General features: G+C 47.0%; 1 protein-coding gene and 1 pseudogene across 1 annotated transcript; one reads left to right on the top strand and one right to left on the bottom strand.

The window, feature by feature from the left end:
• The first annotated feature begins 11,143 nt into the window (after positions 1 to 11,143).
• On the top strand, positions 11,144 to 13,138 carry LOC113566957 (cytosol aminopeptidase-like). Its single transcript, XM_026994200.1, has 3 exons — positions 11,144 to 12,235; positions 12,289 to 12,753; positions 12,812 to 13,138. The coding sequence occupies exons 1-3, from the start codon at positions 11,183 to 11,185 to the stop codon at positions 12,950 to 12,952; spliced, it is 1,659 nt and encodes a 552-aa protein (XP_026850001.1). The 5' UTR covers positions 11,144 to 11,182; the 3' UTR covers positions 12,953 to 13,138.
• A 149-nt stretch (positions 13,139 to 13,287) lies between these two features.
• Positions 13,288 to 14,549, bottom strand: LOC6603643 (annotated as a pseudogene).
• Positions 14,550 to 26,836: the final 12,287 nt, after the last annotated feature.

Here is a 26,836-nt window from a genome sequence, read left to right as displayed (position 1 = left end):
TGCAGCTTTTACGTAGGATGTCTATTTGTTTTGACCACCAGGGGGGTTTCTTTTTCCCCCTAGGTTTGCTAGAGGGGCATGCTGCCGCGAAGGCTTTGTTGCATGCCTCTGTGAACCTGTTCACTAGGCGATCTAGGTCGTCTTTTGTGTCAGGGCATGATGGTGCTTTGGAGGGGAGTAAGTCCTCCAGGGCTGAGCTATATTTTTCCCAGTTGGCTTTCCTGGGATTAATATAGTCCTTAGGTTTCGGAAACTAGAGGGATAGTGTGGTCTCGATGTATCTGTGGTCAGAGAAGGAGTGGTCATCAAGGACTTGCCAACTCTTGACTATGTCTAACAGGTTGGAAGACACTAGGGTGATGTCAATAACCTCCTGTCGATTTTTAATTATAAAAGTGGGGTCGTTGCCCCGATTACAAATAAATAGAGTTGAGTTAAGGATGAAGCTGAAAAGTGACTCACCCCTTACATTTGTGTTCGAGCTCCCCCATTGAGTGTGGTGAGCGTTGGCATCGCAACCTATTAATAGGTCTATGTCCGACCTCTCGCTGTCGCTGGCTAGTTTGCGAACAAGGTCGTTGGGGGGATCGTTTCCCTCATGGGCCATGTAGGACGACATCAGCCTTAGATGTGTCCCTTTCAGCTCTAGGCTTGCCGCCGTGTTGTCGCTATCGCTATAATTATGGTGCAGAAAGATATTAAGGTGCTTTCTGGCGAGAATGCAGGTGCGGGTTTTACCTTCATGTTGAGCTACAATTATCTTGTACTCCTTCGACCCTAATCCACAAACCTTGTCTCCCACTATCCAAGGTTCCTGGATCAGGGCTACGTCTGCTCCGCTTGGGGGGGGGGGGGGCTCCAGGCTGCTTTTCCAACAGCTCGAAGCAGCGGTCGGCCAGTGCCGCTTCCACCCACTTCCACTGGTTCCTAGGGATCCGGGAGTCCACGCTGCCTTTGTCCAGGATGCCAATTAGCGTCCTTTCTCTGGCAATCTGCGCGAACGATGCTTTAGGCAGCACTCTGGAGCGCTTCGGTGTCGGCCCCGGAGTCTCCTGCGAGCGCTGCCTTTTTTGCTGAGGGGCTTCCTTCTTCGGTGCTTCCTTGCCAAAGTTCGGCAGCACCTTCGAGGCCCACTCGACCTTCTTAATCCATTTGTCCGTCGGGCTGGACATCTGGCTTGCGTTCTGCCGACGGAGTATGTTGCCAGCACTCCTTCTGTCGGCATATGTAAAGGATTTGGCTTTGACACTAGTAGATGGTGACTCATCCCCCTCCACTTTACCAGCAGGCAGAGCAGCCGCAGGATTGCATAGCCACTCTGCCAAGGTACCGGTTTTGGGAGCCAATTCACCACCCACCCCGACACCGGGATGGGACCCCTTCGGGCTCTCCCTAGCATCTTCCGCCGCGCAGGTTTTCCCTGCTGATTTGCGGGTCGGGCCAGGCCTTTGGGCCGCTGCCTTCCCCTGTTTGGGATTGCTCCCTGTTGGCATTTGGGGAGTGCCAGACTCATTTTGTTTGTTTTTAAATTCTTCCATTCTTTTCCCACGAGCTGCAGAGAAGGGGTACGGTCCGTCCGGGCAGAGATCCACGTTGCCCGGATAAGGCATACTTAGAACAGGGGGCTGCCAAGTCCCTGAGCTCTCCGTTAACGACTGGGCTAGTTTTATATACCGGGCCCCCAGCCAGGCTGACTCTCGGCACGGGTCGAATAACACTCTTAGTCCGGCCCGGTGTGAGCTGAATGTAGGGGTTGGGATGTGGGTAGGTAGTGTGTAGGGATAGGGGAGTGTGTGAGCTACTTATACGAGGCGGCACCACAAGCGCATCGTCAGTGTTGCTACTTCGCGAACACCCGCTGGCTGTCCGGGGCTGCTTATTTTCGGTACTCTCCCTAGGGATGTCCGATTATTCGCAGCTGACCTACCTATATGACCTGTATATAGGTAGGTCGTTCGCTATCCGCAACCTGCGACCCGTCCGGTGGCCTCAGCTAGGCCCCCTTTGAGCCACCTCACGAGCTCATCAGACCAGACAGCGGAACTAATTCGAGCGGGAATTGCTTGCGGTGTCATTGCAACTCGGTATGCCCACCCTTCCTTGATCGCACCGGTCCAAATAGGCTGAGTAATGGGTAACGATCCCTAAAATAAACGCTCTACTTCTGCTAGGTTACGTCATCTCGGCGCCACATGATGCTTAATAACGGCAACAATTAACGGGAATTCATTACAAACAGTTTATTCATTAAACTTTTCTACAAGCTCTCATAGCTGCTAAGTGGTTATATATATATAAAGGCTACTAAAGTAATAAGGAAAATATGTTCAAATAAGCTGCAATTAAGATTAATTATATATATAAAAATATCATGATGAAAGATCCTATTAGACTAGGGTCAACTAATTACAAAGAGTATATTCAGGAATAATGGTAATTACGTTACACAAATATAAATATATTCGAAAGGTTTTCAGTTTAATTGTGTAACAAGTCAACGATATATTTCTATACGTCAGTAGGGGATGGATTGGAGGGGATGTCACTGCCGGTGGGGATTCTTTTGTTCCGTGCTCATTCGGTAACTTGTGGGGGGGGGGGGGTCGTTTGACCGCGTCTCGACTCATACTACATAAACTTTAAAATTTTAGAATCCCGTGACTCTACAGGGAGCTAACTCCGAAAACAACAATTTGCATATTCCGATCATAGCCGAAATGAAATGGCACAATCATACATAGGGCGTACTCGAAAGTACTAGGGGCTTTCGTCGGGGTGTTCCAAAAATATCGCGGGCGTGAGGTCTTGAGTTGGAAGTCGACACACACAATTTTGTACCCACCCTTCCATGATTTCCAGTGGTGCGAAATGTTCTGGAAATCCCTAATATTCTCACCCTACCCCCTTACGTCACCATGTCACCAGGAAATTAGAAGTCTACTCCATATTCATGGCTGACAAAATTCAATATATTTCTTTGGACTTAATACTAGACATGTGGCTACATCATCAAAACCGAGCGAACAAGTGTTTCACTACCGGAAAGAACACAAGTCTTTAATTAACCAGTAGGCAAATCAAGGGAAAGAAATTAATGGAAATGGAAAAATATGAGGCTTAATCTCTAAAGGAGAAAGAGAAACGTTTTAGATATTTATAGAGGTATGTATATATAAACGAGAGCGTATGTGAATATAATATATGATATTAGAAGTAAGGAAATTAAATATGTATAAAAAAAAAAAACGAAAAATTAAAAAATTATAAAAAGCCGAGGGGGTCACACCAGCGTACCGCCATGGTGAGCCAAAACAATTTAATTAAAAATAAAAAAAAAAACATTTTTATGGTTGTTGGTTTAAGGAGATTAAAAAAAATTTTCTTTTTTTTTGTTGTTAGTGTATTTGTCGGCTACGTTTCAATGCATTACAAAAATGCATGGAAAGCGAGCACTGCCAGCTTAAAGCAGAATTGGCAACGACGAGAACGAAAAGCTTCGAGCGTGGGGAACGCAAGCGTTGCGCTCTCTTATCAGCAGCGGCTGGCCGCTGCGCATGCCTTTTACGATTTTACGAATTCAGGCGCAAAAGAGAACAAGGAAATTGGGTCACTTACAGCTTCAATACAGTAAAAAACGAGGGAGATACAGTTATACCCGATACTAAGTCAGTATGACTCTCCTCCGGCAGACGCCGCTAATATTAAACGACACGACAAAGAGTGCGTGCGAGAGAGACAGAAAATCAGTCTGAGCGTGACGTCGGTCGCTGCGTAGCCAGTGCAAATTGATTTGTTCCTTTTGGCTATAAAAATGATCTGATCTGATCCAAATTCAGCAACTGGATATATATGGTCATTCTCTATGATTCTGCGTTTTTAGTTTTCTCGAATCTGCAATATTGTGGATGCAACTTATTCTCGTCCTTTGTGGGGGCGGAAGGGGGTGGGGCGAAATTCTGAGATATACGTTTTATAGTGAGATCTAACAAAAGTGCGGATACCAAATTTGGTTACTCTAGCCTTAATAGTCTCTGAGATTTGTGGATGCCCCAGATTTTCGTCGTTTTCGGGGGCGGAAGGGGGTGTGGCTAAATTTTGACACAAAACGGTCAAGGTCCGATATCACAGGAGTGTGGATACCAAATTTGGTGGCTCTAGCTCTTATAGGTTCTGAGATCCTTGAACTCATATTTTGCAATTGGCAAAACCGACCATGAAACCTGTGTGTTAGAGAGAGACAGAGCGAGAAAGAATGAAATTGTTTTCTTGATTCTGGCTATAATAATTATACGATCTGGTTGAGATTTTACACTCTAGAACATATAGTCATCCTCTACGATTCTGCGTTTTTGGTTTTATCGTATCGTCGAAAAATGTGGATGCCACAGATTTTCGTCCTTTGTGGGGGCGGAAGTGGGCGGCGCGAAGTATTGACATATCACAGAAATCTGGATCCAAAACATCGTTGCTCTAGCTCTTATAGTCTTTGAGCATTGGGCGCTGAAGGGGACGGACAGACGGACGGACGGACAGACGGACAGACAGACATGGCTCAATCGACTCGGCTATTGATGCTGATCAAGAATATATACATATACTTTATGGGGTCGGAAACGATTCCTTCTGGACGTTACACACATCCACTTTTACCACAAATCTAATACACCCCAATACTCATTTTGAGTATCGGGTATAAAAAATCACCGCGTCGGTCGTGCAATACCCTGTCTGCAGCTATATACAAAAGGAGATATATATACCATCTACCAAAGGAGATCCAAGTGGAGCATCCAGCATCAGAAGAGGAGAGTACAGCACCTGGAATTTCCAATCTTATCAAGAGGTATTTGTGCAAAAAATTTAAAGCTCGAGTGAATACGAAAAGATTAAAAAACTCGCAATTATTGTCTTGTGCTGAAACAATTGCACTAACCCTGTTGGACGCAATAACTACACATATAACTCATTTGAACTGCAATCGCTGTCACCCCTTTCCCCTTACTCGTTTTCGTTGTGTCAAATATATGTAAAGTTGGGTCGTTGGCCAAGCACGCATACCAATACGCAGCTGCAGCGGTGAATTTTTTCGTCTCGCTTTCGCTCCTCACCGTTGCTTATCGTTGTTCTTTTGTTTGGCGAGCTTGATCCAAACCAAACACCAAGTGACGCGCTACCCTGTTTTCGTCGGGTATATTCGTTTGGTGTCAGTAGGATCCAACTATCAATTAAGACAAAGTCGTGCCTCGCAAATCAATTTAGCGTCGATCGTTGTCGGATCGTATACACAACATCGATTCTTCAGAACTACAGCGGTGAAAATTTTCGTTTTCGCTTGTCACCATTGCTGTTCGTTGCTATTCTTGTGTGGTTTTCGTGTACGCGCCAGCCAAGCGACGCTATACCCTAAATTTGTCGGGTATATTGGTTTTTCACCTCGTTTGGGTACAATTACCCATTATTTCATTGAGTGTCTCGGCATTAAATACGATTATTAAAAACGATCTTTCGCCTTCAGTTGCTTGTATTGAGAATCAATATGACCTCAAAAGCCAACAATATCGCCCTTGAAGAGCTGAAGAAAAAGCGCAGTTGCCGTGTCAAAGGCATTCGTTTATTAGCGGACCGTTTAGAAGCGGGGGATATTCCGCTGGTATTGACGGAGCTCGAGTGCAGACTCGAAACGCTGATGCGTAGCATTGACACGGCACGCGAACTTCAAGAGAAGATTGAAGATATAGACATTGACGATGAATTTGGAGTCGAGTTGGAAGAACTCTCAATTGTCACAAAGCCAAAATTAATGTCTCTCATTTGCGCATTAAAGACAGCTGATGAGACAATACCGGCAGTACCAGCTTATGGTGGCCCATCTCGTGCTCGCCTTCCGAAGTTAGCTCTGTTCCACCGCGAATACCAAAAACCAACAATGCAGCTACTGCAAAGCGAAAGGCCATTTGTTTACAGATTGCAGTCCATTTGGTCGGCTGCCAGTAATGCAAAGGTTCGAATTCGCAAAAACTGCATCCTTGTGCATCAATTGTCTGCAGCCAGGCCACTCTGATGCAAAGCTAAGAAGTGTCGACTGTGTGGCTGCTCACACCATACCTTATTGCATAGGTACACAGTGGCGAATAAAAGTCTAGCGTTACCATCACCCCCAGAGAATTCTTCTCCTCCTTCCTCTCCATGCGAAAGCTATGGATAGAGTTATTCTGGCTTCGTCGATCGTAAGCGTCCGAACAAATAATGGTGAACATGTTTTGGCCCGAGCTCTGCTTGACTCGGGGTCTCAAACCAATTTTATAACTGAGGACTTAGCACAGCGCTTACAGATCCGTCGGGAGGAGTCGTGTATCAACTTGCTTGGTATTGGTGAATCCAATTCACAAGTCAAGAAAAAGATACACACGGTGGTGAAGTCGCGAATTACTGGTAGTGAGTTTTCGGTTGATTTCTGGATTTTAAGGTCCATTTCGGGGTATCACCCTGATCAAACACTTAACGTGAGTGACTGGAAAATCCCGAAGAACTTACCACTTGCAGACCCATATTTCTTCAAGCCACAGAAGATAGATATGTTGATAGGTGCAGAAACATTTTTCGAACTTTTATCTGTTGGTCAGATTCGACAAGGTCCTGACTATCCAACTCTGCAGAAAACGCTTCTCGGCTGGTTTGTGTTCGGCAGATACACTCCAAAGGTGACTGCCACCCAAGAAGCGAGGAATTGTTTGAGTTGTCGAGAAGAGTCAGTGATACACATCGAAAACACATTACAAAAGTTTTGGTCACTGGAAGAATTGCCGTCTTCTAAAAAGTCTTTATCTCCTGAACACAAGTTATGTGAAAAGCATTATAGAAGGACTATTCAGGTCGTGCCTTCACGTCGGTTTGAAGTAAGACTGCCGTTCAAATCAGATCCAAGTATCTTAGGCAACTCCTACGCCTAAACGGCGGTTTTTATCGCTTGAAAAAAGATTGTCTCGTGACCCCGTGTTACAGAAAATGTACTTGGAGTTCATGGAAGAGTACCTCTCCTTGGGTCACATGTCTACCACAGACAACACAATCCCGAAAACTCCACATTATTTCATTCCACATCAGTGTGTGTTGAGGCCCCAAAGCACGTCGACCAAGCTCCGCGTCGTTTTCGATGCGTCTTGTAAAACGTCCTCTCAGGTGGCCTTGAACGACATATTGATGGTCGGTCCTACGATAAAGGATGAGCTGTATTCGACATTGCTCCGATTCAGACTACACAGGTACGCCTGGACAGCCGATGTCAAGAAGATGTATCGCCAAGTCTGGGTCGCTGATGCGGATAGACAATTCCAGCTCATAGTGTGAGAAGAGACCCATCTGAGTCCTTGAGAATATACCAGCTCAACACCGTAACATATGGGACTGGACCAGCCCCATTTTTGGCTATTCGGTGTTTGAAGAGGTTGAGTGAGTCTGCAAAACTCTCATTCCCTAAAGCTGCTGAAGTTATTGACTCCGACTTCTATGTCGATGACATGTTGACTGGTGCTGGTTGCGTAGAGGAGTTAAAGACAATTAAGTCTGATCTGGCTCAGGTTCTTCAAACCGCTGGGTTTGAATTGACTAAATGGTTTTCGAACTCACCTGAGGTCACCGCATCCGAGAGCACAGTTAAACCGATAACGATCTCGGACTCAGAGTCAACTAAGGCGTTAGGAATATCGTGGCTGCCACACGAAGACGTCTTTAAGTTCCGAATTGACACGTCAGTTATGGGTCTCCGAGCGACAAAACGGAACATATTATCGGTGACATCAAAGCTGTTTGACCCCCTTGGCTTGTTAAGTCCTTTAGTAATTAAGGGAAAGATCCTACTGCAGGAGCTTTGGCTTAACAAGCTAGGTTGGGATGAGTCAATTCCAATGAACTTGGAAACAGCATGGAACTTATTAAAAGAATCCTTGGGTCAGTTGGAGAAGATTACCATACCTCGATTTGTGCATACTGATCTCATGTCACCGATTCAAGTACATGCCTTTGCCGACGCATCCATGAGAGCTTATGGAGCCTGCGTCTATATCCGTAGAAAGACTGCAGAAGGTTTCGAGGTCTCCTTGTTGACTGCAAAGTCGAAAGTAGCGCCACCCAAGACGAAAACGCTCCCAAGGCTTGAGTTATGTGCCGCTCACCTTCTAGCAGACCTTTGTCACCGAATCAAATCACTGCTCAAGGTTCCAATTGATGAAATTATATTCTGGTAAGATTCAGAAGTTACTCTTCATTGGATCAGATCCCACCCTTCGTCGTTGTCAACATTCGTTGCGAACCGAGTAGCGGAGATTCAAGAGTGGTCAAGTGAAGCTACGTGGCGGCATGTGCCAACAAAACAGAACCCAGCAGACATAGTTTCGAGAGGTTGTGACGTAGAGGAAATCGTGCAGTCGATCTGGTTTGGTGGACCAGAGTTCTTAAAGTTTGAAGAAGAGAGCTGGCCCAGAAATCCACACTTCGAGCTTTCCGAAGAAGAGATACAGATGGAAAGTCGGAAGAAATCGGTCGGACTGACCGTCGCGGCCAAGCCAAATTACTTAGTGGATGTAATCGAGGGATACTCGTCACACCTCAAACTGCTAAGAGTGTTCGTTTTCGTGTTCCGCTTCATCCGAAAATGCAAAGACAAAAGTCTCAACTTTGGAAAAATTCCGTCATCCGTAGAATACGACGAGGCGTTTCTAAAAATAGTCGAAATAACACAGAAAAATGAGTCTCAAGAAGATATTGAAAGGGTTCGTAAAGGCACCAAGTTAGGCCCCAGTCTTCAGCGCTTGAATCCATTCATCCATGAAGAGGCTGGGACATGGTGCTCTTTTTCGTTGTTGCGAGTTGGGGGGCGACTAGTTAACGCTCCTATGTCATATAATGCCAAGTTTCCTTTGTTATTGACAAAACGCTCGCAGTTTGTGCAGACATAAGTTCGCTATCTGCATCAAACGAATTTTCATGCCGGCCCACGAGCACTCGTGAGTATCCTTAGACAGCGCATTTGGATAGTGAATGCTTAGGCGGTCTGCAGGGCGACAGTTAGGTCGTGTATTCGTTGCTTTAAATGCAAGCCGCTACTCCAGACCCAAATGATGGGCAACTTACCCGCAGACCGGCTCCGTGCTCTCCGCCCATTTTCAGTATGTGGCGTTGATTTTTGTGGCCCAGTCAACGACAAATTTCGTCGGAGCAAGTCGCCACTTCAGCGAACTGCGGAGGAAGATCGAGGCGGAAGCGGACGCGATACGCGAATTTGCGTCAAGAAGCGGGTGCGAGTTTGCCTTCATACCGCCTCGAGCACCGCACATGGGCGGACTTTGGGAGGCCGGTGTGAAGTCTGCCAAGGGCCTACTCCTACGGGCAGTCGGAAGCGCTCTCCTCACCGCAGAGGAGCTGGAGACCGTGCTGGTCGGGATCGAGGCGGTACTCAACTCGCGCCCACTAGGACCCCTAAGCCCAGACCCAAGCGACGGAGACGCGCTGACTCCCGGGCACCTGCTGACAGGCGGGCCGCTCATCGCACCCCCAGCACCCAGGACCCCGGACCAGGAGGGTCTGAGCTGCTTAAAGCGATGGCGGCTTGTCTCGTCAGCCAGACAAATGTTCTGGCAGCGATGGTCCCGGGAGTATGTGCTGGGATTACAAATCAGATGCAAGTGGCACCAGGAGGAGCCAAACATAAAGGAAGGCGACCTAGTAATCGTCGCCGAGGACAACCTGCCCCCTCAACAGTGGCTCCTCGGAAGGGTGGTCGGAACAACCGCCGGGCAGGACGGAAGGGTCAGAGTGGTCGAGCTAAGGACGAGCAGCGGAGCCACGTTCAGGAGGCCGATACACAAATTGGCGCTTCTGCCAATGGTTTGAAGCCTTCCAGGCCTTCAACGGGCCCGGTGTAGCGCCATTTGGCGTATAATAATTGTTATTAGGATCGTATTTTATGAAGTCTAGTGTAAGTTAGGCTAGGGCAAAGCGGGAGCGCAATAAAAGCTCGCTCTCTCGCTCTTGGCGAATTCGCCCCGCTTTGCAACCGTAGGTAAGATAGGCGCAGAAGAAATTGTTTGAATATATGAAGAGAAGTCGAGAAAAATCTATGAAAACGAACGCAAGCACTCCTTTTTTTTCGTCGTCGAAAAATACAAATTTGCAGTCACCCAAGTTTTTCGGTCTCTTTATTTTAGAAAAACTATTCTAAATTTTCAGGAATTAATGATGCAGTATCGAAACTTTAAAGGAATCATTTAGTCACGGCACTTTGTAACGGCAATGCCTTATTGTAAAATTAAACTTATTTTTCGCTGAAATATTTTAAAAGTTAGGCGTATGCCAAATAAATTGTATTCTCTAACGTTTTGATTTTAAAAACCTTTCTTTTTTATCACCCACTTATACAAAAAAGATTCTTTAGCGAGCGGGAACGAAATTAACTCTGAATTATGCTCGCACTTGTCATGAGATAGGAGAGTGGAACTTTTCTCCCTCTCTCTCTTTCTTACACAAAAGCCCGCCGTTCTGTCTCGCTTCCCTCCGCCAGAGCGAACACACTGCACGAGAAAGAGTGTGTGAGATGGATAGAGAGATCGAGAGAGAATGAGTAAGCGCGTGGAAGGCGATTTGGTCGTTATAATAACGATCCGATCTCATCCACATTTGACAGTCTAGTAAATATGTAATTGTGAATGCCACAGATTTTTGGTCTTTGTGGGGGCGGACGGGTCCAGGTGTCTGGATATACAATTTGGTTGCTCTAGCTTTCATGGTCTCTGATATCTAGGTGCTCATCAAGGACGCTCATAGGACGAAAAGGCTTCCTTCTGGAAGTTACACTCATCCAGAGCCACATCTATTTGAGTACCATGGCCCTTCAAGAGTTCATGATTTGTTAGCCCCATTTGTCAAAGATATACATACTCGACATGTTTACTCCTCCGAGGACAGCCAAACCAAAACAGTAGTGAGTGAAGGGCCGATGTCCACTCGTTTTTAGATTCTGATCCTTTCGAATTTCCTGAATGTACCGACCAAATAGCCCTTGAAGTGAGTGTCACTTTCTCATGGAGTACATTCATCGCCTCAATTTGGCATTCTCTATTGCTAGAAATTGAACACGAAATACGTATATTCTGATATTTGGTACATTGTGTGGGCTTAACGAAAAATAATGCTTGGCGTTGTACGTCGGCTGGTCTCCCAGGCTTTCCCGCAGCGCCTGCGACCACGTCCCCAGGCTATCCAGCGCCGCTCCGCCTCGCAGGCGGTAAACCAGATGTTGCAGCTCCAGCAGATGGACATGTGTGCGGATCCTCCATCCCGCGGACTTGTGGTCGGCGTGTTCGCCGACGAAACGGACCGCAATGATGCTGGCGTCCTCACCGCGGCCGGTTGGCGGTACAATGTCCAGAAGACTGCCGGCCGATTGCTACAGGTCCTCCGCATGTCCGGACCCATGCCCAAGCGGGGCGAGGCTCGCCTTTTCTTCGCGATCGAGCCAGAGCGCATCCCCTATTACTCTGTGGTGGCTGTGGTCGGCCTCGGCAAGGAGTGCCTCGGCTACAATCCCTACGAGGTGCTCGACGAACAGAAGGAGGCGATCCGTCGCTCCGTGGCCGCCGCCTGCCGTATCCTGGCCGAGCTGGACACCGACAGAATCGAAGTTGAAAACTGCGGCCACGCCGAGTCCGCCGCCGAGGGGGCCGCATTGGGCATCTGGCTCTACCAGGAGCTGCGTAACCCACAGAACAGGATTCCAGTGCCGTCGCTGGACTTATACGCAAGAAAAGACGAGGTCTGCGACCTCGAAGGATGGCGCATTGGTCTGCAGAAGGCAGCCGCCCAGAACCTGACGAGACAGCTGCAGGAGATGCCCTCCAACCTCCTCACACCCACAGCTTTTGCGCAGAATGTCGTCGAGGTGCTGTGCAAATCCGGTGTCAATGTGGAGGTCAAGGTCGAGGGCTGGGCCGAGAGCCAGTCAATGCACGCCTTCCTGGCTGTGGGCAAGGCCTCGTGCGAGCCACCCATCTTCCTGGAGCTGAGTTACTACGGCACCTGTGCCGAGGAGCGCCCCATTGTGCTGGTGGGCCAAGGCGTGACTTACGATGCTGGAGGATTGTGCCTGAAAGAGAAACATGAGCTCTTCCATATGCGTGGCGACATGACCGGGGCCGCCGTTGTGGTGGCCTGTTGTCGAGCTGTGGCTGGCCTGCGTTTACCGGTAAGTACTCAGGACAGAAATGATATCTCCTTGAATAATAATGCTGTTCTTAGGTCAACATTCGCGGCCTGATACCTCTTTGTGAAAACGTAGTGGGCTGCAATTCGGTCCGTACTGGGGACATGGTCAAGTCCATGAACGGCAAGACCATCGAGATCCAGTGCACCGATCACGAGGATGTACTGGTCCTGGCAGACGCCCTGCTGTATGCGCAAAACTTCTGTCCCAAGTGCATCATTGACGTCGGCACCTGCTCGGGCTACATGCGCCAGGCCCTGGATGAGTCGGCTGCGGGGGTCTTTACCAACTCGGAGATCCTGTGGCAGCAGATCAAGCACGCCAGCATGCATACCGGAGATCGTGTGTGGCGCTTCCCATTGTGGAAATATTACAGCAAGGCCGTGCGTGCCGGGGGACGCAGCGATGTGCAGAACTATGGCATTGACCGAGGTGGACGTCCCTGCAAGGCCGCTGCCTTTCTCCGTGAGTTTGTGCCCTGTGGCCAGTGGATGCATATTGTGAGTATTGTGGGGCGCTTTGTTGGGGCGCAGATCTTATGGATTTTCTCCCTCAAAGGATGCCACAAATGTTATGGTGACAAAGGGCTTCGAATACGAGTATCTGCGCAAGGGAATGGCCGGCCGCCCGACCCGAACACTGGTGGAGTTTATTGCTCAGACGATTTGCAAGGATACGGCCCCACGTTTGGCCAAGTAATCAATCTCTAACGGGAATCCAATGTTATATATATTTTTTACTGTGTTTTTTGACGATGCCACACACGAACACAAAATTACACTTGAGCTATGATCACTCTATTTTACATATGTTTTCGCATTTTTAATCTCCACACAAACACATGCGGCACATTCGTTTATTATGAAATTGTAACGTATAAAACAGAGAAACAGCGCTAGTGTTCGATCTTTTGTTGGGTCCTGGGCTTCCAACTATTGAACATGATAACTAGACACTGTGGATTATTGCTTTGTCAGACTCTACCCGGAATCGGGTATTATATGTAATATCTGTGGTATCACTAAAAGTGAGTGCTACGCCAGGGAGACTGCATGAGTAATCACAACGTTTATGTCAATGGGTGGATAGTTTTGCAGCAGCTTCACATTCGAGGCAAAGTCGTTCTCTAAAATTGCTTCCCTTTGGATTCTATAAATCAGTAAATACATCATTAAATGCAAATGAATCAGTTGAAAGTCAGCGCATGCTTACAATATCTTGGTTCAGCAGATTTTGATGAGAAAATTAAAGCGCTGCTCGTCCGAGAATACCTAATCCCAAATTCGCAGCACATCGGGCAGTGGAAACTCCTGCGAGAGCAGGAGGGTGAGCCACCTGAAGCTGTAGTACTGCGGAGGCAGCTCTTGGCTCTTCAGATGCTATATCTTTAGTCTTGAGCATGTTAGATAGCAAGCCCATCATGAACTTTATACCACCCTCCGCATCGTCCAGAGTCTTGATGAAGAAGTCGCGTATCTCGCTCATTAGAGCCGTGAAGCAGAAGAAACAGTCTGCCTCCGCGTGGGCGCGGTACGAGAGATCCGGATCCGAGGCCATCACATAGTAGATGGGTCCGACAATCTCATTCATGCCCTGTACGTAACCCAGGCCAGGACGTTCGCCGAGCTGAGCACCGTGGGCACTACCCGTTTGTGAAGCCGGCGCCCGTGCTCGCCTTTACTGTGCACCACAATGTCACAGGGATACTCTGTGGGCTGCTGAAAGAACGAGATGTCGGGACACAGGCGCCTCACATCTTTACCGATCTGCAGCAGAAATTTGTTGTCATTGAAGAATGTGTTCCAGGCGCTTTCTGGCCCCTCGCTAAGCGGATGATCTTGTAGGCCAACGCCCCTTGAATCAACAGCGACGTCCCCGTCCCCGTCGCCTTCTCCAGCTCCATTGCAGCTGTGTCCCGGGGGGAGTACCAATTCCTCAATGAACTGCTGGTACAGGGCTCGCTTCTGGGCCAGCGTGGTCGTCCAACTGCTGCGTCTTGGTCCCAAGTAGCCCAACAGCAGTTTCCAGCTGAGTGCACGGAAGCTTTGTACATCGGGCACACCTGTGGATTGGATTGGATTCATGTCCATGAATTACTACGCCTATCAGAAGTGTGATATCCCACCATTAAACGTCAGTCTGCGCAGCTCCTTTAGGTCAACCACATCCTGGGCCAGCGCATCATCGAACTCTTTTACACTGAAAGATACAGGGGGGGATAACAATCTTTTTTTCTTAATTCCCGAAAACACGTCACATTTTTGTGTCTTCCATACCGCGCCTTGAAAATGGACATGCTTTGGCTGTATGCGGGCGAGGATCTCAGTTTGCTCCATGCAGGGACAGTCGCTTTGCAATGATGTGGACTGGACTTATATTATTTCTTTGTTGTCATCCAGCCAGCTGCATTATTGCTTTTTCCAATACAGTTCGAAGCAGAAACAATTTTGATATTCCGTCGAATATTTTTAGATATCTAGATCTCTCAGCCCTGCCCACATAATTTTATCCGATTAATGAATCAATTTTCTACTTAACTGTCTTGTTTTAAATACTTGACTTTAATTGTTTTTGCCTCAATTTTGGTTCCTCAACAACAATATATGTATCTGAAAACCCGAACTTAGCCCTCTTAAGCCCCCTCTATTTAAATAGTTCAAATACTGGAGGTAAATGACGGAAAATATTAACGATTGTAAATTCTTCTTGTAGACTCATGCTACCTTTCCTCTGAACTTAAAAAAAAACGAGGGGGAACGTTGTGAGTTGCTGCGGACACCGCAACTCTAAGGTTATACCCGATACTAAGTCAGTATGGCTCTCCTCCGGCAGACGCCGCTAATATTTAACGACACGACAAAGAGTGCGTGCGAGAGAGACAGAAAATCAGTCTGAGCGTGACGTCGGGCGCTGCGTAGCCACTGCAAATTGATTTGTTCCTTTTGGCTATAAAAATGATCTGATCTGATCCAGATTCAGCAATCTAATAGATATGGTCATTATCTATGATTCTGCGTTTTTAGTTTTCTCAAATCTGCAATATTGTGGATGCAACAGATTTTCGTCCTTTGTGGGGGCGGATGGGGGTGGGGCGAAATTCTGAGATATACGTTTTATAGTGACATCTTAAAGGAGTGTGTGTACCAAATTTGGTTACTCTAGCCTTAATAGTCTCTGAGATTTGTGGTTGCCTCAGATTTTCGTCCTTTGCGGGGGCGGAAGGGGGTGTGGCGAAATTTGGACAGGAAACGGTCAAGGTCCGATATCACAGGAGTGTGGATACCAAATTGGGTTGCTCTGGCTTTTATAGGTTCTGAGATCCTTGAACTCATATTTTGCAATTGGCAAAACCGACCATGAAACCTGTGTGTTAGAGTGAGACAGAGCGAGAAAGAGTGAAATTGTTTTCGTGATTCTGGCTGTAATAATTATACGATCTGGTTCAGATTTTACACTCTAGAAGATATAGTCATCTTCTACGATTCTGCGTTTTTAGTTTTCTCGTATCGTCGAAATTGTGGATGCCACAGATTTTCGCCCTTTGTGGGGGCGGATGTGGGCGGGGCAAAGTTTTGAAATATTTTTGGAGCAGTGACATATCACAGAAGTCTGGATCCAAAACATTGTTGCTCTAGCTCTTATAGTCTTTGAGCATTAGGCGCTGAAGGGGACGGACAGACGGACAGACGGACAGACGGACGGACGGACAGACAGACAGGGCTCAATCGACTCGGCTATTGATGCTGATCAAGAATATATATACTTTATAGGGTCGGAAACGATTCCTTCTGGACGTTACACACATCCACTTTTACCACAAATCTAATATACCCCAATACTCATTTTGAGTATCGGGTATAAAAACACTATATCTGTTCAGCCACAGACATGTAAATCGGAGTCGAGCATTACTACTCGCTGCTGCTACCAGATCAACAGCTAAGCTGGGATGGATTGTGGCAGGAAAAGTCAAATCTGCCCACAATTCCTCACCCATTTGTGCAACGGGAGTAAACGAGCTCATGGAAAGATTCTGCACTCTGGACAATCTAGAGACGGAAGACAAACCACGCACTCCAGTGGAAGCACGGTGTGAAGCTCATTTTATAGAAAATCTTCAGACAGCTTCAGACGGCCGTTTTATTGTAAAGCTCCTATTTTCCGAACACCCTTCAGCCCTGGGGGAGACGTTGGAAACCGCAACAAAAAGTTTCCTAGCGTTGGAGCGGCGAAGCTCAACAGAAACTTGGAAGAGTTATGTGGACTTCATGGAAGAGTATGAAGGACTAGGACATATGAAGATTGTGCCAGCATCAAAAGTTCCCAAAAGGCACTACTTCATTCCACATCATTGTGTACTCAAACCTGAGAGCACCACCACAAAGCTTCGGGTAGTATTCGATGCCTCATGCAAATCAACAAGCGGGAAATCTTTGAACGACATTCTGCAGGCTGGACCCACCGTTCAGAGCGAACTTATGTCCATTCATAAGTACGTATTCACAGCGGACATAGAAAAGATGTACCGGCAAGTGTGGATGAATCCGGAGGATCAATTCCATCAGATGATAGTCTGGAGAAGCAATCCATCCGAAGAGATCAGGTACTATCGCCTGAAAACAGTAACATATGGGACAACAGCTGCTCCGTTCCTAGCAACGAAATGTCTGGATCATTTGGCAATACAATACAAAGACAGACTACCAGTAGGATCAACAACATTAAAAACAGATTTCTATGTTGACGACTGTCTAACTGGAGCAAACACGATTTCAGAGGCAATTCATGCTCGACAAGAACTAAATAAGATATTTCTACCGTCCGGATTCAAATTGCGCAAGTGGTGCTCCAACAATGAGCAACTTCTCCAAGAAATCCCCAAAGTGGATATTGTAACCGATGTAAAATTAGGAGAGACACTAGAGCACTACAGCGTGAAAACTCTGGGTCTCATCTGGATGCCGAAGAAGGATACATTGTGTGGACGAACACAGAAAAGCCAGGCTACACGCATCACCAAACGGGTGGTATGTTCCGAACTGGCCCAAATCTTCGACTCTTTGCACCGGTGGTAGTAAAGGCAAAAATCTTCATGCAACAACTTTGGGAGCTCAAACTGGATTGGGATAACGAATTACCATTACAACACCAAACCGAATGGAAAGAATACCGGGACGACTTACAAACATTGAACAAAATGCAAATTCCCCGGCATATCTACGATGGTAAAATTCCAGTTACCCAAGAACTCCATAAGTTTGTAGATGCATCAGAACGAGCATATGACGCAGCATAATATATGTACGCGCTACATACAAAAACAACCAAGTGTCAGTAAGACTGCTCTGTTCGAAATCACGTGTGGCGCCGACAGCCAAACAATCACTACCACTGTGAGAACTTTGTGCTGCAGTGAGCTCACAAACCGAGTCCGACAGGATCTGCACATGGACATTACAACGGTTTCAGGATGGTTTTGGAGTGATTCCACCGTTGTTTTATCCTGGATAAACGCATCGTCATCAACATACCATACCTTTGTGGCAAATCGAATAGCCAAAATCCAGGCATTAACAAATCAGACACAATGGCGTCACGACGTGTCATCGGCCAACAACGCAGCCGATGTCCTGTCGAGAGGAATCGCATTGTGGTGCTCAAGCATTAAGGGCAATCGCAAGACAACAATATTGGATTATCAATGACAAGACAATGGCTAGAAGCATCATCCACAGCTGTGTTAGATGCACCAAGGCTAGACCAAAGCTGATACACCAGATCATGGGCAATCTCCCAGCACAACGAGTCACACAAGCAAGCCCGTTTCTTAATGTAGGCGTCGACTACTGTGGACCAATCTCGATCCACCATAATATCCGAGGCAAAAGACCCGATAAGGCGTACATCGCCGTGTTTTGCTACTTTTCCACAAAAGCAGTACACCTGGAGCTGGTAAGCGACCTGACCACAGATGCATTCTTGGCCGCCCTGCGTCGATTCTTAAGCAGACGTGGGAAGGTCCAAACTATTCATTGCGACAATGCAACGAACTTTGTGGGTGCAAACAACCAGCTTAAAGAATTAGAAGACTCTATATTCAGCTCAAAGGCAAGTGCTCTGATCACGAATCATTGCAACAAAAAGCAAGTGGATTTTAAATTCATTCCTCCCAGGGCTCCATCGTTTGGCGGCCTCTGGGAAGCGGCGGTAAAATCAGCAAAAAAGCTGTTGATAACAACCACCAACACAGCCTCATTGACATTTGAAGAACTAAACACAGTGATAATCGAAATTGAAGCAATTCTCAAATCTCGACCCATCACTCCAATGTCAAATGATCCCACTGATACAACAGCGCTCACCCCAGGACACTTCTTGATTGGTGAACCATTGACAACGCCTCCTGACGTCAATACTGATCATCAAGGAAGAACATTGGTCAAGCGCTGGGAATTGGTATCGCGTCTAAAGCATTCATTCTGGAAACAATGGTCTACAGAATACCTCCAAGAATTGCAAGCTCGGCATAAATGGAAGACCGCTTCACCAAACGTACCTGAAGGATTATTAGTTTTGGTTAAGAAAGACAACCTTCCTGTAATGAAGTGGCCAATGGGTCGCATCATTAAGACATATCCTGGACAGGACAACCACGTACGAGTGGTTGACGTTAAGACAGCATTTGGCGTATACAAGCGCCCGATCACTCGTCTAGCGCCGCTCTTTCCAGAAGATGTGGCAATCAAACGTTCCCACAACGTGATCAGTGACACCACGGAGATTGATGAGCCACCCACACAGCGAACAACAAAATTGTCACCTACATTAACATCAACATTAGTGGCGCTGTTGCTCATGCTTCCATTAGCATTGTCACAGTCAATAAATGTGACACAATTCGCAAACAAGCCTGGAATATTCTATGAGAAACTTGGAACATCAAGAATAGCAACGTCTGAGTGGACCATGATCGTATACTATGACTATTGGAAGGATATGCAACTAATGTCTGCTGGAATTTCAGAGTTACGATACATGTGCCCTGAATTAAAAAATGTTCCGGCATGTAACTCCATAGTTCAACACTTTCAACATGTGCATTACGAGCTACAAGCAGGAAGCGTTTTAATGAAAAACTCTCGAAAACGCAGATCGCCGCTGGACATCATAGGAAATGTAGCAAGCAGTCTTTTTGGTGTTCTCTACGCAAAACACGCAGAAGAGATGACTCAAGTAATTGAGAAAGTGAAAACCAATGAAGACTTTTTACTACATCTGCTCCAAAACCAAACATCAATTGTCGACGCGACAATAAACGTAGTCAGAAAAGACAATGTAACAACTGATAATCGCCTAAAAGTTTTGGAACAGCATATGGCTACTATCAACCGAGAAAGAGGGTCATATCACAGCGATCATCTGACTCAAGCGTACTTAGGACTAATAGCACAATTAACCCTGCTCACAACAACTCTCCAACGAATGCAGTCCGACATATCTGATGTCCTAATCGGTATTCATCATCGGAGAATAAGCTCCACGCTGGTGTCTCCCGAGCAACTAATAGACCAACTAGACCAGATACGGGATAATTTGCCACAAGATCAAATGCTGCCGGTCACAACGAAGGAGGTGATTCAACTATACAGAATCATGCGAGCCGAAGGAACCCCGACTGCAAAACACGTCATCTTCAAGCTGACGCTACCGCTGGTCTCAACAGCTCAGCTCGAAGTTTTCAGCATCATCCCAATTCCGTTTTGGGATTCAACAAGCTGGAGTCTATTTGACCTCAGAACCACCATAGTAACGGTGAAAATCCACCGAGACCAGTTCATGGGCACTACCCAAGAAGAATTCCGACGTTGTCTTAAAGTACACAACGAGGAGTTAATCTGCTTTGACCATCAGACGATCTTCAATGTGGACAATTGCTGTGAGTTTCAACTGTTTAACAATAAAACAGAAACACTCTGTCAGGTAACACACACAAAGGATGACACGGTGTGGCTAAAAACTCAGCATCCAAATAAATGGATCTTCGCAACGCATTCTATAACTAAACTTCAAGCAGTATGCAACGGAGTTCCGACAACCATAACACTGAAAGGAACTGGTCTACTCTCCATATCCCCTGGTTGTACTGCTCGCATTACTGAAGTAAGCATCAGCACCTTCAGCACCACAATTAGCGAAGTAAAATCGACTTACACTCGGTTTGGCGACGTGAGCCCACCGAAGACATCACCCTCGCCATTAATGTGGCAACTGAAGAACCAGACATCAGACTTTCATCAAGAACTTGATGATCTACGCCAGCAACTATCAACCATCAATCATCACGAGCTGCCACACCATCTCACCACCGTGCAGCACCATCAACTCGCGGCTTACGCAACCCTAGCAATATTAATTCTATTGATCATTGCCTTCATTTTCCGGGAGAAGTATCTAATATGGAAACCAAGGCCATCAAATCACGATCCAGCCATGTCATCACCCCCTATACCCCTTGCACGCCGGTTTGCCGTCGACTTGAGCGATGGTTGAACACCAGTTCAACGGCCGGGAGAATGTTCAGCCACAGACATGTATTTAATGAATATTAGGAATATACAGTGCAATCTCATACACAAATACTAATAAATAAAATTGTCCATGTCACTTCATGTGAATGAATATGACGACACGAAAAATACATTAGCAACTAAGAATAGACAATAGCACTTGTATACTCGAACCCACCAAAAGGGATCAAGCAATAAACTATCTACTTTATTGCTGCCAAGTACCTAAGTAAATGCACTGAAATGTAACCCCCGCACAGAGTAAGTGTACCCAATCTAAAAATACACTCACAAGGAGCCTGTGCGTTCCTTCCCATAGAATAAGAGTACCACTGCTAGCTATATAAGGAGATGCATTTGTTCAATAAAACTCAGTATCAGAAAAAGTACCATAGCTGCCTGTCACTCATCTTCCATCGCAATCATCAGGGGCTGTCGCCGTGTCTTCAGATCCTCCCTTGCGCACCGTAGGATACCCACTCCGCAGTCCAACTGGTTCAAGTTCTAGTTGCGACGACCAAACTGTAGACGGTTTATGTACCGAATGCAACCCAGCTTCCTACACACACACACACACACACACATTAACAATATCTTTCACCTGAACTGCGGTAACATTAATAAATTTTCATTATTTTCGGGGGAAAATTGAAATATCCCCTTGGCTTATAATAGGTTAATCGGAGGATCCAAGGATTGGAAACTATATTGCTATATTTTGGTATTCCGTCGAATATTATTAGCTATATAGAACATTTAACCATGCGCACATAATTTTATCCGATTAATGAATCTATTTTCCACTTGACTTGCTGATTTTTATACCCGATACTCAAAATGAGTATTGGGGTATATTAGATTTGTGGTAAAAGTGTATGTGTGTAACGTCCAGAAGGAATCGTTTCCGACCCCATAAAGTATATATATTCTTGATCAGCATCAATAGCCGAGTCGATTGAGCCATGTCTATCTGTCCGTCCGTCCGTCTGTCCGTCTGTCCGTCCCCTTCAGCGCCTAATGCTCAAAGACTATAAGAGCTAGAGCAACGATGTTTTGGATCCAGACTTCTGTGATATGTCACTGCTACAAAAATATTTCAAAACTTTGGCCCGCCCACTTCCGCCCCCACAAAGGGCGAAAATCTGTGGCATCCACAATTTCGACGATACGAGAAAACTAAAATCAGAATCGTAGAAGATGACTTTATCTTCTAGAGTGCAAAATCTGAACCAGATCGTATAATTATTACAGCCAGAATCACGAAAACAGTTTCAATCTTTTTCGCTCTGTCTCACTCTAACACATAGGTTTCATGGTCGGTTTTGCCAATTGCAAAATATGAGTTCAAGGATCTCAGAACCCATAAGAGCTAGAGCAACCAAATTTGGTATCCACACTCCTGTGATATCGGACCTTGACCGTTTTGTGTCAAAATTTCGCCACACCCCCTTCCGCCCCCGCAAAGGACGAAAATCTGGGGCAACCACAAATCTCAGAGACTATTAAGGCTAGAGTAACCAAATTTGGTACACACACTCCTTTAAGATGTCACTATAAAACGTATATCTCATCCGCCCCCACAAAGGACGAAAATCTGTTGCATCCACAATATTGCAGATTCGAGAAAACTAAGAACGCAGAATCATAGAGAATGACTATATCTATCCGGTTGCTGAATTTGGATCAGATCAGATAATTTTTGTAGCCAAAAGGAACAAATCAATTTGCATTGGCTACGCAGCGCCCGACGTCACGCTCAGACTGATTTTCTGTCTCTCTCGCACGCATTCTTTGTCGTGTCGTTTAATATTAGCGGCGTCTGCCGGAGGAGAGCCATACTGACTTAGTATCGGGTATAACTGTAGAGTTGCGGTGTCCGCAGCAACTCACAACGTTCCCCCTCGTTTTTCTTTTAAATTTATTATATATATAAATAAATATTGCTAATACTGTAACAGGTAACGAAGCAGGAGGCTAGGATCTGAAATGGTAGACGAGCAGATGGAGGGTATGATCGATATCCATTGCTGCCGATCTCATGGTTAGTCGGGTAGAGTGGGGGGTGGGGTAGGGAGAGATCGCGTCACGATCGTGTGCGGTTCAAGGTTCAGACGGAAGAAATTTACAGAGAAATGATAGTGTAGGGAGATGAGTCAGCGGAACTAGGTTAGGTTAGGTTGAGGCGGCTGCCGGGCTCGCTCGGAGCCCGTCAGACTTAGGCCGGTTTCGGCCCGTTGTGATACCGCATAGGATCATTTCCTTCCTGCGTTGTGAGACTTCCTGTCAGCAATTATCCCATCCAGATGCTCTCACAAAGTTCGATTTCCTGCTTAACTTGAGGAGCTCGGAGGTGCGCTTCATGTCCATGGTCGGCCATGTTTGCCGAGTTGTGCGACATCGTGGCACTGTTTGCCACATATCGTTTTTTAGTCGCTTGTATTGTTCCCTTATGATGAGCTTACAGGTGGCCATTGGCATACAGATATCCTCCTTGTCTTGGAGAAGGGGGATTGTAGTGCCAGATCTGGCCAGCTCGTCCGCTATACAGTTGCCCTCGATGTCCCGGTGGCCCGGGACCCAAATTAGGCTAATAGCAAATTGCTGAGCCATCTCGTGCAGAGATTTGCGGCAGTCTGCCACGGTGGCCGAGTTCGAGGAAATCGCGCTTAGCGATTTGATCGCAGCCTGGCTGTCGCTGTAAATGTTTAGCTTGGTTGCCGTGACGGCAGCCGCTTGTAGGCAGTCTAGTGCCTCCCTGATTGCTATGACTTCCGCTTGAAAGACACTGCAATGATCTGGGAGTCTGAAGGAATGCCTTATGTTTAGCTGTTCAGAGTAGATTCCCCCTCCGACTCTGTCGTCCAGCTTTGATCCATCTGTGAAGATGCTTATGGCCCCATCAGGGCCTGGGAGTCCCTCGAGCCATTCGTCTCTATGAGGGATGATTGTGTCGAAGGGAGTGTCTGTATACTCTCTTGGAACTTGGTAGTCTGTTTTTGAGGGGACGGTACTGCTATTTAATATGGCTGAGTGACCTATGCACTGTGTCACCCATTGATCTGAGCCTCTTAGACGTATTGCTGCTGCTTGTGCCCGTTCCTTCCCTGCGAGTTCAAGGCTCTGTAGGCATAGGATGGCATTTAGCGCATCATTTGGGGTGGTGCGGAGAGCTCCGCTGATGCATAGGGCGGCAGTCCGCTGGACTTTGCCCAGTTGCTTGGTGATCGCCCTTTTTGATAGGGCTGGCCACCACACCGTAACTCCGTAGAGTAGTATTGGTCTAACTATAGCTTGATATATCCATTGGACTATGCTTGGGATCATACCCCATCTTAGCCCAATAGCTTTTTTGCATGTATAGAGTGCAGTCATTGCCTTCTTCACTCTGTCTTTGACATTCAGGTTCCAGCTAAGCTTCTTGTCAATTACCAACCCTAAGTAACTGGCACTGTCGCTAAAGGAGAGCCTGCATCCTTGTAGTATTGGAGGGTTGAGGGGCGGGACCTTGTATTCCGTAACTCGTATTCGAGTTCCGTTTTTGAGGGATTTACTCCCAGACCGCGCGATTCCGTCCAATCCGACAGTTGCGCTAGCTTTGTGGACATTAAGTCGCACAGTGTTTGGGGGTATTTCCCCGAGAAAATAATCGCAACGTCATCCGCATAGGCCACGACTTTGCAGCCCCCCCCCTCCAGGTCCCATAGAATCTTGTTGACTGCTATGTTCCACAGAAGAGGAGACAGGACACCACCTTGCGGGGTGCCTCTGTTGACATACCTTGACTGGGCGGACGATCCCATCGATGATGTCACCGTCCTGCATGTGAGCAATTGATCAATGAGCATCACCAAGTGACGGTCCACCCCCAGGTCAGTCAGGGCTTCTGTAATGGCACCCGGTACAACGTTGTTGAAAGCTCCCTCAATATCGAGAAAGGCTATGAGTGAGTACTCTTTGTGATGCAGAGATTTCTCTACCGCAGAGATCACTTCATGAAGAGCCGTTTCCGTGGATTTTCCTTTCCGGTAGGCATGCTCCTGTGCGCCTGACAGCAACTGAGGGTGTATAGTTGTCCTCAGTTGCAGCCCGACGAGTCTCTCAAAGGTTTTGAGGAGGAAGGACGATAGGCTGATTGGTCTAAAGTCTTTTGCAGCTGAGTGCGAGGCTTTCCCAGCTTTGGGAATGAAGACTATCTTTGCCTTAAGCCATGTTCGCGGGATTGTACCCACAGCCAGTATCTTCCTGAAGATACCTTGTAGCCAGTTTATGGCCGTATCCCCGGCCTTCTGAAGTTGGGCCGGGATTACCTGGTCTGGGCCTGGCGATTTGAACGGGTTGAAGCTGTTTATTGCCCAGCTTATGTTACGTTTTGTGAGGATGTGATCCATCGAGGTTACCGGTCCCTCTCCTGGAAGATGTGCCGTCTCGATGATTGTGCACCCTGGAAAATGTGTGTCTAGTAGAATGTGCAGGGACTCCTCACTGGAGTTAGTCCACGTGCCGTCATTCCTTTTAAGATACCCTACCGAGGGGTTAGTTTTTGAGAGAATCTTGCGAAGCCTTGCGGCCTCTGATGTTTCCTCAATTTCCGAGCAAAATTTTTGCCAAGAGGCCCTTTTTGCTTTCCTTGTTTCCTTTTTATATAGTGACAGACTGATTTTATAGTCTGCCCAGTGGCTCTCCTCGTTCGCGCTTTTGGCCCTGTTGAAAAGGGTCCTGCAGCTTTTACGTAGGATGTCTATTTGTTTTGACCACCAGGGGGGTTTCTTTTTCCCCCTAGGTTTGCTAGAGGGGCATGCTGCCGCGAAGGCTTTGTTGCATGCCTCTGTGAACCTGTTCACTAGGCGATCTAGGTCGTCTTTTGTGTCAGGGCATGATGGTGCTTTGGAGGGGAGTAAGTCCTCCAGGGCTGAGCTATATTTTTCCCAGTTGGCTTTCCTGGGATTAATATAGTCCTTAGGTTTCGGAAACTAGAGGGATAGTGTGGTCTCGATGTATCTGTGGTCAGAGAAGGAGTGGTCATCAAGGACTTGCCAACTCTTGACTATGTCTAACAGGTTGGAAGACACTAGGGTGATGTCAATAACCTCCTGTCGATTTTTAATTATAAAAGTGGGGTCGTTGCCCCGATTACAAATAAATAGATTTGAGTTAAGGATGAAGCTGAAAAGTGACTCACCCCTTACATTTGTGTTCGAGCTCCCCCATTGAGTGTGGTGAGCGTTGGCATCGCAACCTATTAATAGGTCTATGTCCGACCTCTCGCTGTCGCTGGCTAGTTTGCGAACAAGGTCGTTGGGGGGATCGTTTCCCTCATGGGCCATGTAGGACGACATCAGCCTTAGATGTGTCCCTTTCAGCTCTAGGCTTGCCGCCGTGTTGTCGCTATCGCTATAATTATGGAGCAGAAAGATATTAAGGTGCTTTCTGGCGAGAATGCAGGTGCGGGTTTTACCTTCATGTTGAGCTACAATTATCTTGTACTCCTTCGACCCTAATCCACAAACCTTGTCTCCCACTATCCAAGGTTCCTGGATCAGGGCTACGTCTGCTCCGCTCTCTTCGAGGCGGAGTATAAGAGCAGCGGATGCTGCTTTACAGTGGTGGAGATTGATCTGAAGGAGCCTCAGGGACATCCTTAGTGTTCTCCACCACTGTAATGTCGGCATCCGGATCGTCCTCGACTTCCTCGTGGCAACACATCGCCTCGAAGTCGCATCTCAGCGTGCCATCGGTGGAGTAGCCCTCTGGGTCTATCTCTGTGTGATCGTCGGGTGCTTCGATCTCCGAGGCAGCGTCCTGCTCGACTGGCTTGTCGACAGGACGTGCCTCGGCCGCCGCATCGGACTTGTAGACCTTTACGGTCACAGAGCTGAACCCAATATTGAGCTCGCCTTTGGCAGCCTCAATCGGGGCCAGCGACTCTTTGTTGAGGACGACCACCGCCTGGTTTGTGGGGCCCTGTGTCGTCTCAACTTTGACCACCTTCCAATCCGCTGTTGGGAGGTGGGGGTTG

Source organism: Drosophila persimilis, unplaced genomic scaffold (assembly GCF_003286085.1).
Source record: "Drosophila persimilis strain 14011-0111.01,24,50 unplaced genomic scaffold, DperRS2 tig00001384-arrow-arrow-pilon, whole genome shotgun sequence".
Lineage (NCBI taxonomy): Eukaryota > Metazoa > Arthropoda > Insecta > Diptera > Drosophilidae > Drosophila > Drosophila persimilis.
Note: the sequence above shows the minus strand (reverse complement) of the source record. Positions and strands in the feature narration are given on the sequence as shown.

Bases quoted from the DNA above. Each gene is read 5' to 3' on its own strand.
- LOC113566957 (XM_026994200.1), top strand. From the start codon at position 11,183: ATGCTTGGCGTTGTACGTCGGCTGGTCTCCCAGGCTTTCCCGCAGCGC. The intron at 12,236-12,288 runs GTAAGTACTCAG...TGCTGTTCTTAG, and splicing joins TGGCTGGCCTGCGTTTACCG to GTCAACATTCGCGGCCTGAT. The intron at 12,754-12,811 runs GTGAGTATTGTG...TCTCCCTCAAAG, and splicing joins GTGGCCAGTGGATGCATATT to GATGCCACAAATGTTATGGT.